Here is a 12,859-nt window from a genome sequence, read left to right as displayed (position 1 = left end):
AGGAAGATGCTAAATTGTTTGTTAATAATATTGAAATCAACCAAGTCTCGTCTGCAAAATTTTTAGGTGTATTAGTAGATGAAAAAACTGTCCTGGAAAGACCACATTGACTATGTGTGTAAAAAAACCATGAAGTCCTTTTGGCATCATTAGAAAAGTTTGTTCACTGGTAAATCAATCCTGTCTTCTAACACTTATTATAGTTTAATGTATCCATATATATCCTGTAACATTATTTTGGGCCAGTACATATCCCTCTTCCCTTCAAAAAATTATTTTTAATCCAAAAGAATTTTTTAAGATTGGCAACTGCGTCAAATCACCATGAACCATCAGCTCCCCTGTTCAAGAAATTAAATCTGTTATCCATTTCCAACATCAATATCTATCAAACATGTACCTTCATGTATAAATGTACGTTTCAAAAGCACAGCTTACCAAATGTATTTCACAACTTCTTTTTAATGAACTCTGATGTCCATTCATATCCAACCAGACAAGCAAAGGATATTCATCTTTCCCTATTATCACACAACTCTTGGTCAATATGCCATAAAATACAGAGGACCATCACTTTGGAATACCAGTCCCCTCATCAAAACCTGTCCATCACTGCCAGTATTTAAGTCTAACATGAAATATCACCTGTGTCAGAGTTAATGTGCTCAGTATGTGTGTTTTATGTGTTATGTGTTTGTGTGTTTACTTTTGTTTTATTTGTTATTATTATTACTATTATTATTAATTTGTTTTTTTTCTCTCTTTTATTTCATTATGTTAAGGAAACAAATATCCATAATATCAGGATAATTTGTAAATCCTAGAGGGGAGGTTTTTACTATAAGCCCTTTGGGGTTTCTTACCTCTCCTGCACAATCCCTGCTATGTTTGTTTTTTATATACTTTTGTTTTATCACTTCCGTTGTGCTAATAAATAAACTAAACTAAACTAAATTGGTAATGGGGCCAAGCTAGATGTGGGAACAGGAAATTAGTCCTTGATATTACTCTGGTTTCAGGTTGGAGGTATGTGAGAAAACAAGAGGTGAAAGTGAATATCATCCAGATTTGAGAACAGAAAGGAGAAGGGGCGGGTCAGTGGGTGAAGAGAGATACTTAAGTGCAGCATGACATGAGTTGTTGCCATTCATGAATTGAACTGAGAATGCATGGTAAATTCCAATTGAATTCCTGGAGTTGGAATTGGAATTGCACCCAGCTCTAAAAACAGGATTGGATTTGAATTGGAATGATAGAAAACAGATTTGAATTCCATTAAATCATCAAATAAAAGACAGTTAAATTAAATACATTCAAATACCACCTGAAAGGTACCTTTAACATTTTATGATATTCAATATTGATAATACATTACACAATACGTGTAATCTCATATATGTGGTAAGAAAGTCTGTTCTGACTTATGAAAACAGCCCATGAATTTCAGCCCCTGGTCAAAATACAAGATAGCACAGGTTTGTGGTTGGAAAGGTTTTTAGCAAGTGGACAAGATGACATTCATTTTACAAAATCATTTGAGAACAACCCTTCTGGAGTAGTGTGGGTGATGATTAAAGATGATGGGTGGGGAATAGGCAAGAATATGACTATCCAGTAATGAAGGATGATTATGAAAATTGTTGTGTCCAGTAAAGAAAAGGAAGCCAGGGAAAGACCTAAGTAAGCCTACTAATTAGCATCCAATAACTCTAATATCCCACTTGTGCAAAGTCATGAAATGTACAATTACACAGAGGACTAACACATAACCATTGTTTGAAAAGATAGACGTGGCATGTAAACAAAAGTAAACGGAACTAGGACTGCAAATAATCATGTATGGGGCTGGCCAAATATAGAGGAAAAAGAAAGTAACAACAAAGAAAGCATGTTTATTCTGTAGCACCCAGGGACTCAAAACTCACAAACCTTTGACACCAACAGCATGTCATGAACATGGTGTGCCCATCTGAAATGTGGTTTAAGAGAGGCGTCACAGCATGACGTCAAAGTATTAGGCTGTCACGGGTAGGTGTGGTGAGGACCCAAACGCAGGGACAGCGAGGCAGGTGGTGATCAAAAACCCCAAGACTGGGTGTTTACTGAACATATAGCAGGTGAGACAGGAAACCAAAACAAGAACTCTTCACACAAAACAGACACAACAGAACAATTAACCGACAAAGACTGACTGGGGAAACAAGATTAATATACACATGGGGTGATTACAAATGAGACACAGCTGGGGAAGACAGAAAAACAAGGTACACGTAGAACTAAGAGAAACTAGACAGGGAAAACTTACAAAGAAATACCAAATCTAGACAGGGCAAAAGTCAAAACCCTGACAAGGCAACCAGCAGGGTCCATCCATACAAAGGCAGATTTCAAAATAGTGCAAAATATTCAGTTCTCAAGATACAATTCTGAGAATTTACAAGGGTTGAATAAGCAAAAAACTGATGTTTGAAGATGCTCTTTTTGTCCATTAACTGCAATGGTTTCCATGAGGGTATAATTCAAATAATAAAAAAGAAAAAACTGTTTTTGAGATAGAATTCAGTTTTCGAGATATTATTATTATTAGGCCGGCCGGCCCCTAATAATATGGAAGAGGAGCTAGTGTAGAATTAGGAAGAACATTGAGATGGAGATAAGAGGAGAACATATCAAATGCAGAGTAGACTGAGTAGGTAGTATTATTGGGAGAAATAGGAGATCTGAGGTCATTATTAGGCTGCAAGATTAAAGCTGGAACATAAACAAACATCACATCTTATTGGGAAAACACCCTACAGTTATCTGCTCAAGTTTTAAACAAATGTCAAGGACAAAGCTGGATGCCAACCGCCGTAAAACTAGAAGAAAAAGAATAAGAGAAGAAGAATGTCAAGGACAAGGGACGGTTTTTCTGAACACTCCGAAGCAGTAGGTGGCGATAATGCAACTTACCGTTGGATGCGAACTGTCGTGAAAAACGGGTAGAAGAAGAAGTCCCATAAGGGAAGTGCCGCAGTGTGCTGTGTTTCCACTCCCTGGCGCTGCGTGGATGTCACCTGGGTTTTAATCAGTTAATAAGTGGGAACGAGATTCATCGGATTTTAAAACGTATAACGGGCAGCAGAATGGCCTCTGGTGAGCACATGTGTTACATAATTGTATTTCCATTTTTGCGGCAAATGGCTTTTTGTATGGACGACGGAAAGTGTGTCAAATAGCATCAAAGCCTTAGCTAAGTTAGCTGTTAGCCGAGAGGCCAGGGCTCTGTCTATTTCATGGAACCTAGCATGCCTTTCGTTAACAGAAGAAAGCAAACAAAAAACAGTTGTTCAAACCATCAGTACAAGATTGGATGTTGTGGTCCGTTTCTTATGTTAGATTCCAGTAACAGTTACGGTGAAGTATTTATTGTTGACGCGATCTTATTTTTATGCTTAGCTAGGCCTCGTAGCTAGCTAGCTCACAATTGTTTGCTAACGTCAATTGGTCTTTGTTTATGCCTCCCCTGCATTGTTTTCCTATGCGAAACGGGAACTATTTGACATTAAGTATTTTCTTGTAACGTTATCAATTGTAACAATAAATTGTTGATATCAAATTTGGTCAATGAGAAAGACAAACGTACTGACGGAGTTGGGCGGGATTTGTAAACCTATGTTGGTATATTTTGATCCAAGATTTAGTCTAAGCCGCGACTAAATTGACCGCCATTTTTGTTGGAGCGGCGTGGTGACGGGCCTGTTTGCTAACGCTATCCTACTGAGCAACTTACTTCAGCGTGCAAGTCTACTGAGCATCGTTAGCTGCTTAGTCACCTTCATATTTAGCGCAGTGTTTAGTAACAGCGTTGGGTATAAATTTCCATCATGAATTTAGACTGCAAGCTCGTTCATCAATCTTTTGAAGTTAACCATGACTTAATTTACCTCTCTCAGATTCGGGCTACGGTCAGCATGGTGCTGCACAAAGGTATTGTACAATTGACAAAATACATAAAAACAAGGATGATGTTAAATGCAGTTCTCGATACATTCATGTAAACAAGCATGCTTAATTAACCTACTTACTCAGACAAATATATGAAATGTAACTTGAAACTGAAGTTAACTGTTTTTATTATGTTATCTTAGCTATGGATCATATGGCAGTCAGCAGAGTGGACAGGTAAGGCTCTTCTCAATTTACAGTCATTCTGCTTTTAGCTGTAAGTATCATAAATTAAAGCAGATTTTTTTTTCTTTGCGTATAGCCTGCCAAACTCTCTATTTTGGTTTACAGACTTATGGTCAAGGAAATGGTGGTGGCTCTTACACGGGACAGAGTTACAGTGGCTATGGACAGCCAGCTGTGACACAAGGTATAGTAAACATGCATCAAAAACTTGACAATTTGGGGAAACCACAGTACCTTGGATTGATGCCCCTTTTTGTAATTTGTTCCATCTTCAATCAAAACCAATCTTAATCAGGCCAATCTTGCTCAGATTATGCCCTCAAATGGGAAATGTTTTCAATTTCTGTAATTTAATTGCCTGCGGGCATAATTTTTCCGCTGCATGAGCACAGCAACAATAACTTTGCAAAACAATTTGAGTTTCAGTTTTTATTTGCTTTTGATGTTAACTTCATACACTCTGTGCTTTAGCAATTAAAGGGAAATTCCCACGCAGGGTGTTTTAAAAAAAATTGACATCTTGTCAGTGATCCTCAAAGCACATCAGTGGAGGAAGGAAGCAGTTGATCCGGATCTATCAGATATTTAATGATATTGTCATACATGCAAGGGAAGATCCGCATCCATGGCGGCATTGTTAGAAAGAACGCTCTGCTCAGCTGTACTAAGCCGTTTGTGTGGCAGCCTCTTGTGTTAGTCTAAATGTTGTTTTTACAGTGGTCTCTCCTGTTAACATAACAAATCATGGTTTGGTTTGTCTGTAAATTGACTGACAAATCAGATATTTCTGAATGTTGTGTGAATTTTGGCTTTAAATTTTTCTCTTTTTAATTGTCCATTCTGTGTTGTGACAGCTGAGGGTTATGGCCAGTCTCAGGCAGGCTATGGGCAGCAACAGACCTATGAAAGTTACGGACAACAGGACTCGTCTGGGTAAGAACATTAGCACATTACAATACCTGGAGTAAAACCCTGGGCACTTCTTGAACAATGGGTTGGTCCTGTAAAACATCTGCGGGCCCTGTTTTTGTTGGACCTCCACATTAGAAGAGTGTCATGATGTAATGAATCTGGGTCCCATGGAAAGATTAATTTAATCAATTTGCATATACTGAAATTGTTTGAAGTCTTCTGCTGTATACCTCTGCTAATATAACTGTATGGGAAATCTTTGGATGGTTGAAATCATGTCTCGTGTGCCAACTCTAATGATTGTGCTAAAACCTCTTCAAGGTACGGCGACAAGTCTGCATCTTTCACACAACCAGGATCAGCAGCGTCCTACGGGCAACAAGGTTCTTTTGGGCAGCAGGGGTCCTATGGCCAGCAAGGATCCTATGGTGGTCAGTCACAAGGAGGAGGAGGCAGCTTTCCAAGACGGAGTGAAGGTGAGGATACTTCGATCCTGAAGAAAGAAGACTGATTTTTTTGTTTAATTTTTCTCCTGAGGGGATGTTTTTAAATGTCTATCTAAAGCCTTAAGCTGGAGGATTGTAAGTTTTCTAAGTTAAAGACAGAGAAGGTTGTGTACTTTTGGGTGATGCAAAACATTCACACCCCATTGAATTGACAACAGTTGTTTGCTGGATTCAAATTTTTATAGGCATACTTATGATTATTCATTTTAAGGCTTCTGTTGATGCATTTCAAAGTGAGACTTGGCCATAAAACAAAATTTACATTATTCATATAATATTGGACAGTTCAATATTCATTTATGAACATGATCATGAGCAAGTCTTTCTCAAAGCTCATTTGAATGTAGATATTCAAATATTGAGTCCACAAAGTTGATCTCTATTTCTTTGTCAGTGCCAGATCTGTGTTTTCTGTCATCAAATGTTAGATCCTTGTTTTTCTAAATTCATGTTGACAAAAAACTGAACTAAAAACTTAGAAATCATGTGTTAATTGTGTTTTAAGGTGGATTTTCACTTGAAATTTTAGACATAGTGTTGACCTCAATTGTTGCTGACTGTGATTCTTAAATGACCAAGAATAAATGTACACACCTTTGCCTGGAAAAGGTGCTGCATTATGAGCAGTGTGCGTGCATGTTGCATTTTAGGAATCTGGTTAGTGTGTGAGTGTATTAAGTGCTCTCTGTATTTGTTGTGTTCTAGGTGAAAGTGGTGGTCAGGGTGGGAGGTATGGACGTGAAGACGGAGACCGCTCAGAAGGAGGGGGCTTCAGAGGCCGAGGCCGTGGTGGCGGGAGCTACGACCGTGGCGGCTATGACCGCAGTGGTGGCTTTGACCGCGGCGGTTATGACCGTAGTGGCGGCGGATATGAGCGCGGGGGCGGATATGAGCGCGGTGGAAGAGGCGGACCTCCTGGTATGGGGTAAGTCGCAGAGTGCCACTGCCCCCAAGGTACTTGCATACACCGTGTGAAATTAGGCATGACTTGTTCTAACTCATTAGCATCATTATCCATCAGCTAGAACCATCCACATAGAGATTATTATACTCACCACTCATCTGCATTGTGCTCCAGATCCCCAATCTCTATTTGGTATTTGCTTTTTTTTCACCTGATTCACCTACAGTTGTCACAGATCAGACACAATGGTATTTCACCCCACATGCCTGCCAAAATCCAATGATCGTTTCACATTCTAAGTGGTGGATATCTAAAGTTTGCTATGGCTTGTGTGACGTGCTGAGGATCTGCTTGTTTGTTATATCAGTGGAGCCGTCAGCGATGCAAAGACGACAGTACATGCTTGCTCAATCAGGAGTGCCATAGGCACGTTCGGCTCCCATTGTACAACAGGTGCTGTCCCAGGTATTGGGATTGGTTTTGTCCATTCTACAACCAAAGAGTTGACATTCACACTTCCCTGAACCAATACGGGACACTTCTTTTGTCAGGTTCAGAGGCTCTGTTTACTCTAGTGAATATGTGGTTTCATTTTTTTTTTTTTTTTGGAGAGCTTAGACTAAACGGATGTTTATGTAAATGGGGTGAATATGATTAACTCTTACCTTGGGCCTGTTCCTGAAAGAGGTAGACCCAAATTAAATTTAATGATGTAGCTGCTAGTTTGGAAGCAAGAAAGTGCTATTTTTATACAGCAAAACTTTTGGTCCAAGCACTCTGAAGCCAGCTGTGATGAACCATATTTTTCACTAATGTAAATAGTGCCATAGGTCCTCTTCATTTTTGTGGACAGTATCTCTTCTCAGCCATCATGTTTGTGAAGTCAGGTTATAGCTAAAGCGTAGTAACCACCCACCCATAATTCTGAGGTGTGCAACAATTTTCTTTTTTTAAATCTGGAGACTTTTTGCTATGGACTCAAAGCTCTGCACGTTGGTCCATTAGGTGACATCATGAGCTTGACACAGCCAACTGACTGTCAAAAAAATTTGGTGTATATTCTACTTCACATATCATTAGACTTGTGAAAGCCATTAAATTCAGACAAGAAGCTTTTCCAGCACATTTATATAATTTGACCTTCATCCAAACAAAGCCAGAATTTTATAGTCAGCTGATATGTCTGGCTGGCTGCCTGATAATGATTACCAATGGCTGTTTTTATTTTTATTTTTGCACAGTTGAATAATCTCCAGCAGCCATACTTTTTCACTGACTGGAAGAATATTTTTAGCCTGGTCTTTTGTTCTGAGAGCCACATAATAAACCACTTTTTGAGCAATGGAAAATCCATGGAAACAATGCCCTTAGACCTGGAGCCACATCTTGAGCTGCTTCACATTCAACAGGTTTCATTCAAGTGTTGTATTTTTGACATGGCGAAGATATGTGTTGTGTTAACATGGATCTACATTTTATACTACAGGTGGTCAGAGTGATTGAAATAAAACTTGGACCTCAGTTAAAGGAGCTCATAAACGCACTCAGTGGAAGATTGCTTATCAGTTGCTACATCCCTTCATACCAATTTGGCCCTTCATGTTGGAAAAACTAAATTCAGCTGGCTTCCCAGCTCTTTGTATCCAATCTGGTCATGTAACAAAAACTATACCAAATTCGGTAACCATGCTAAATGGTGATCCAGTGACATGTGAAAAATGAGTGTCTTCACTCGTCAGCCTGATTGTTCAGTCGGAGCTGCCTAGTAGTCTGTCCATTGATCTCTAATGTCAAAGACTAACGCATTCCCTCGTGTGAGACATTTCTACCATAGTCGCACACCGTGGCAGGAGTGCATACTGATGGGGATGTAGGGGAGCTTTGAGCTCTCAGTTGGGACAAAGGAAAAGCCATCATATCTCCAATTTTTCCTCTGCAGAGGTGGTGACCGTGGTGGCTTCAAAAATTTCGGTGGTAAGTGACGAGCATCAGAACTGTGTCGGTGGGGGAGGAAAGAACTTGAGTTAGCAAAAAGAGAGAGAGGGGGAAAAACTCAAAGTGAATGCCACCATTTTCATGTCCAAAAACCAAGGGACTCCACCTATTGTTCTTAGCAGGATTTCTCATAAATGCACTTCAGATATGGTAAAGAACATGGAGCCTGAGTAAAATAATGGTATTGTTGCATGAAGACATGGGTTGATTGTAAGTGGCAGAGGAGGACAGAGGTGTGCCCAAGGCGAAGAAGGAAAACATTCTAGAACTGGAGACATTTTGGTGGTTTTTATTTCTCTTCTAAGCTCAAAAAAGAAAACAATTCTCTTCTTGTTGCAAGGTGTTGGTATATGACGCAACCGTTCCAAAACACACGTCAGAAAGCTGTAAACATCGACTTTGTTGAAATGTTTTTTAAAAGTATCATTATTCATTGGTAGGGATGAAGTTAATTATTTTGTTTAGTATGGAACAGTACAGATGTTCTAAGATGCCTTGCTCATGGGTTCCCTTCCATCCTCTCCTCTGCTGTTTTACAGGCTCTCGAGACTACGGCCAAAGGGATGAACCAGGTAAGAAGCACCCCAAAGTGCCTTTGCGTTCTTGAGAAAGCACTCATAGTACCATGAAATGACCAAATAACCGTTGCATCTCACAAATGTATGAATATTCACGGTTTCATACATACACACAATGATTATTCATGCATTTTGCTAATTTGGGGTAAATAAGTCCTACCATCCATGAGGCCATTTTGATAAATGCTCTACTGCCCTGCGGGTGAGAGGGACATGGTAAATTCCCCTGCATGATCCCCATGCCATGTTGAGTAAATATAATGGAATGATGGTTCCTGAAACTGTAGTTGCTGATGTCTGTCTTTCCATTCACCTTGTCCACAGCTGGGGAGCAGGACAACTCTGACAACAACACCATCTTTGTCCAGGGACTGGGAGAAGAAGTCACGACTCAGCAAGTGGGCGACTACTTCAAGCAGATTGGCATCATCAAGGTATGGCATTAGTCTTTGTGGATACCTTTATTTGCCACCTTGTGTCCTCATGTGTTCCCTCTCACAGATCTGGATGAAAAGACAAATGTCATCATCTGTCTTATGACTGGGGAAACTCCAATTTGACAGTCAAATCTTGAATATCATTTCTCTGTCAGGGGTTTCTTTCTTTTGCAGCTTTCTTTCTCCCTCCATGTCACACTGTACTACTGACCCCTGCCTTTGTGAATGTGGCTGTAGTTTAGGCTGTGTTCACGTGATGTGAGAATATTTTGTCGACTTGATGGCTCAAACCAACGACTTGGAAACGTTCATGAAAGTGAAGCACTAACTGTTCATCCTTTGAACCAAAGTTACCCGTAGAATGATAACCCCAACCCCAAATATGTATAGAAATGATAAATGCAAACACATGTACTGAGAATCTAATCTCTTTGGTTTGTTTTGTGCTTGCAGGTTAACAAGAAAACCGGCCAGCCGATGATCAACCTCTACTCTGACAAGGCCACTGGGAGGCTAAAGGGAGAGGCCACTGTGTCGTTTGATGACCCACCTTCTGCCAAAGCTGCCATTGATTGGTTTGATGGTAAGAGCATTCTCACACTGTCATATTTAACATGCCTAGTGCACTCCTCGTCGACTCTCACTGATGTGTTGTCTTTTCCACTTTGTCTTTTCCATTTAGGCAAGGAGTTCAATGGTAAACCCATTAAAGTATCTTTTGCCACCCGCAGAGCTGAGTTCACACAGCGGGGTGGAAGAGGGGGAGGAAGAGGAGGAGGAGGAGGAGGAGGAGGAGGTATGTCTTGATTTCTCAGCTGGCTCAGGTCTCAAATATCGCAAATATCCAGTTTCTGAAGGTTGAATTGTGGTGCATTTGTGAATAAGGCTGCTTTGAGGTTCTGCTTAACGGTTATGAATGGTCTCTTGCCTTGTCAGGTTTTAGAGGTCGCGGTGGTGGTGGACCTAACTTTGACGTAAAAGGAGGAGACTGGCCTTGTCCCAACAGGTTTGTATGAGGGGGGATTGTGCTTTCAAGTCATTTTTTTTTTTTGGGATGGTTATCACAATACATGTAACAAAACTCAAAGAAGCAGATGGGGCTTCTTGAGTACTGTTGCCTGTAAAGTTGATGGTATAAACAAAATGTCTTTCTCTTACCCTTTCTCAGCTCATGTGGCAACATGAATTTCGCACGGCGGTATGAGTGCAACAAGTGTGGCGCGCCCAAACCAGGAGATAGCTTTGGAGGTGGAGGTGTGTGCTTCTACTTGATTTTAATACTGCAGAAAATTGTTTTGGACACAGCTCATTTCTAATGTACGTTCATTTCCCTGAAGGCATACATGGTCCGAAATTAACACTTGCTAAGCACCAAATGCCAGTAAATTTGTCAGGTAAATCAATAACATGGTACCGCACTGGCTGCACACTTTCTGATGGTGAGCCAATCAAAGCAAAACAATGGCTCTGTATCAAACAGGCTCCTGATTGGCTGTCTGACACTGCTTGACAAAAAGCAATATGGTCTAAACTTGTGTTTCTCTGCTGCCTGGATGATTAACTAGCCCAACGTTAGTTGAAACTTCACATCAGTCCCATGTGGTGACACGTACATGTAGCAGGTGTGAGGCTGCCAAAAAGGAAGATTTGTCTGCTCGCTGTAGGCAGGATGAAATACTTAAAATGTAGTTTCTGATTCTATACACAAACTAGCATTGAAAACGGGTAGGGTGACATTTCTATGAAAAGTTAACCAAATGTTTACCACGACCACATATCCCAACCTGTTGCCAGTTAAGAATATTTCACTGAAGATATTTCACTGTTTTTTGTACACAAAGCTCTCATTAATTTGTTCTCCAGTGTTCTTTTTGTCCCCTCCTTGTTCTGCTAACATTCCTCTTGTGCTTGTGTGTTTGCAGATCGTGGTGGCAGAGGCGGTTATGGCGGTGACAGAGGCGGTGGGTTCAGAGGTCGCGGAGGATTCCGTGGGGGAGACCGCGGAAGCTTCGGAGGCGGTGGCGGAGGATATGGAGGAAGTGGCTACAAAATGGGAGGAAGGTCAGTTCAAGAGGACTTAAACAGATTATTTTATTTTGTTGCATACGTTTTTACATGCAAAGCATTGCCTGGATCATCTGAATCCCAGCTCTGATGTAGTTTCATATTTGACCTGAAGAGGGCATAGTCTACCCAAGATACAAGTCAGCAAATTCTGAATCTTAGGGGCTTGGTGAAAGTCGAGGCCTGAAACACCAGTGTTTTTAAATTTTGTCTTCAGGGTTTTTTTCCCTGACACCCAGGCTCATGGAAACGGTGCTACGGCAGGCCTAGGAACCATTCTGGGCTCATAAAGAAACAAGCTGTCATGTGTGTAGGCAACTGAATATTCATGCAACACCCTGCACTTAAGCTATTGTGGTCCTTGATGATCTTGGTTATTTACAGACTTCCAATTTATTGATGTTTTTTTAGAGGTTGTTTTGTACTGTCTGTGCAGGGGGCAGTTAAAGGAAGAATTGTCTCCTTTTTAAAGTATATTAAGCGTCACCCATGTTAACTCCAAATTTTAAGGGGTCGGGGTGCATGAGAGGAGAAATCAACACAGAATCTCACCCACCATCTCCCTTGTACAAATGACTAAAGTCTCGACTGAATGACTAAAAGTAGATGTTAAGTTGTGTTCTTGGCTGCAAAACTCGTGTCCTGGTGAGACTCTAAAGCCTAATCTCTTTTCACCCCTTGTCAAATTTCCCCCATGCAGAACCAGTGGTAATCAAAATGTTTCTCCTCTCTCCTCAGAGGTGAGCACAGAGAAGACAGAAGAGACCGGCCATACTAAGCACTCAGCAGACGGGACACCATTCCAGCCCAGGGGTCAGCGGTGGTGGGAGGGTTGAGTCTGGGGGAGAGGGAGGAAGGAATGGGGAGGGGGGATAGATTGTCTCTGATCGACACTGATTTGCATACCTTTTCATAGCCAACGCATCCCAAGTATTGCTCTCTGGTCTGTCAGTGAGGGAAGGATGTGTTCAGCTGCTGTGAAGGGACTTTTGGGCTGTTTGGCAGTGTTGGCATATGGTCAAATGTTTTTTTTTTTTTTCTTTTGTTTTATTTCTTTGTACATCTTTTTAATTTCTCTCTGATTCTAGGTCCAGATGTTTTGTGAGGTAGACTGCGTACCATTGTTTTGTATGAGCGAAATAAACTGTTTTACTTGGGTTCTTTTTTTCCAAAATGATATTAAAAACTGTGATCTTTCGTCTGTGCTTTGTGTTGTTTTTCCACTCTTACAATGCTGGAAAGCAATTATCCACCAGGCCGTCAGAGCCACACTCATGTTAGAGCTGTAAG

At 40.7% G+C, this 12,859-nt stretch overlaps 1 protein-coding gene across 2 annotated transcripts; it reads left to right on the top strand.

Moving 5' to 3' along the window:
• The first annotated feature begins 3,032 nt into the window (after window positions 1-3,032).
• On the top strand, window positions 3,033-12,766 carry taf15 (TAF15 RNA polymerase II, TATA box binding protein (TBP)-associated factor). Of its 2 annotated transcripts, XM_071540461.1 has the most exons (16): window positions 3,033-3,135; window positions 3,936-3,969; window positions 4,131-4,164; window positions 4,279-4,357; window positions 5,028-5,106; window positions 5,407-5,561; window positions 6,297-6,516; window positions 8,435-8,469; window positions 9,030-9,062; window positions 9,393-9,502; window positions 9,959-10,088; window positions 10,188-10,301; window positions 10,442-10,511; window positions 10,674-10,759; window positions 11,428-11,566; window positions 12,308-12,766. In XM_071540461.1, exons 1-16 carry the CDS (start codon window positions 3,126-3,128, stop codon window positions 12,345-12,347), a joined length of 1,368 nt encoding a protein of 455 aa, XP_071396562.1. In that variant the 5' UTR covers window positions 3,033-3,125; the 3' UTR covers window positions 12,348-12,766. The 2 variants fall into 2 exon arrangements, with proteins under 2 accessions (XP_071396562.1, XP_071396563.1); XM_071540462.1 differs by lacking the exons at window positions 3,033-3,135; window positions 8,435-8,469 and having other exon boundaries at window positions 3,942-3,969.
• The last annotated feature ends 93 nt before the right edge of the window (window positions 12,767-12,859 follow it).

The sequence above is a fragment of the Centroberyx affinis genome, unplaced genomic scaffold (assembly GCF_046629955.1).
Source record: "Centroberyx affinis isolate AG114_WGS23_722 - 3 ecotype Tasmania unplaced genomic scaffold, CSIRO-AGI_Caff_v1 ptg003640l_1, whole genome shotgun sequence".
NCBI lineage: Eukaryota > Metazoa > Chordata > Actinopteri > Beryciformes > Berycidae > Centroberyx > Centroberyx affinis.
Note: the sequence above shows the minus strand (reverse complement) of the source record. Positions and strands in the feature narration are given on the sequence as shown.

Coding starts and splice junctions, on each gene's coding strand:
- taf15 (XM_071540461.1), top strand. Junction 4,358..5,027: donor ACAGCCAGCTGTGACACAAG/GTATAGTAAACA, acceptor GTGTTGTGACAG/CTGAGGGTTATGGCCAGTCT. Junction 11,567..12,307: donor GGCTACAAAATGGGAGGAAG/GTCAGTTCAAGA, acceptor CTCTCTCCTCAG/AGGTGAGCACAGAGAAGACA.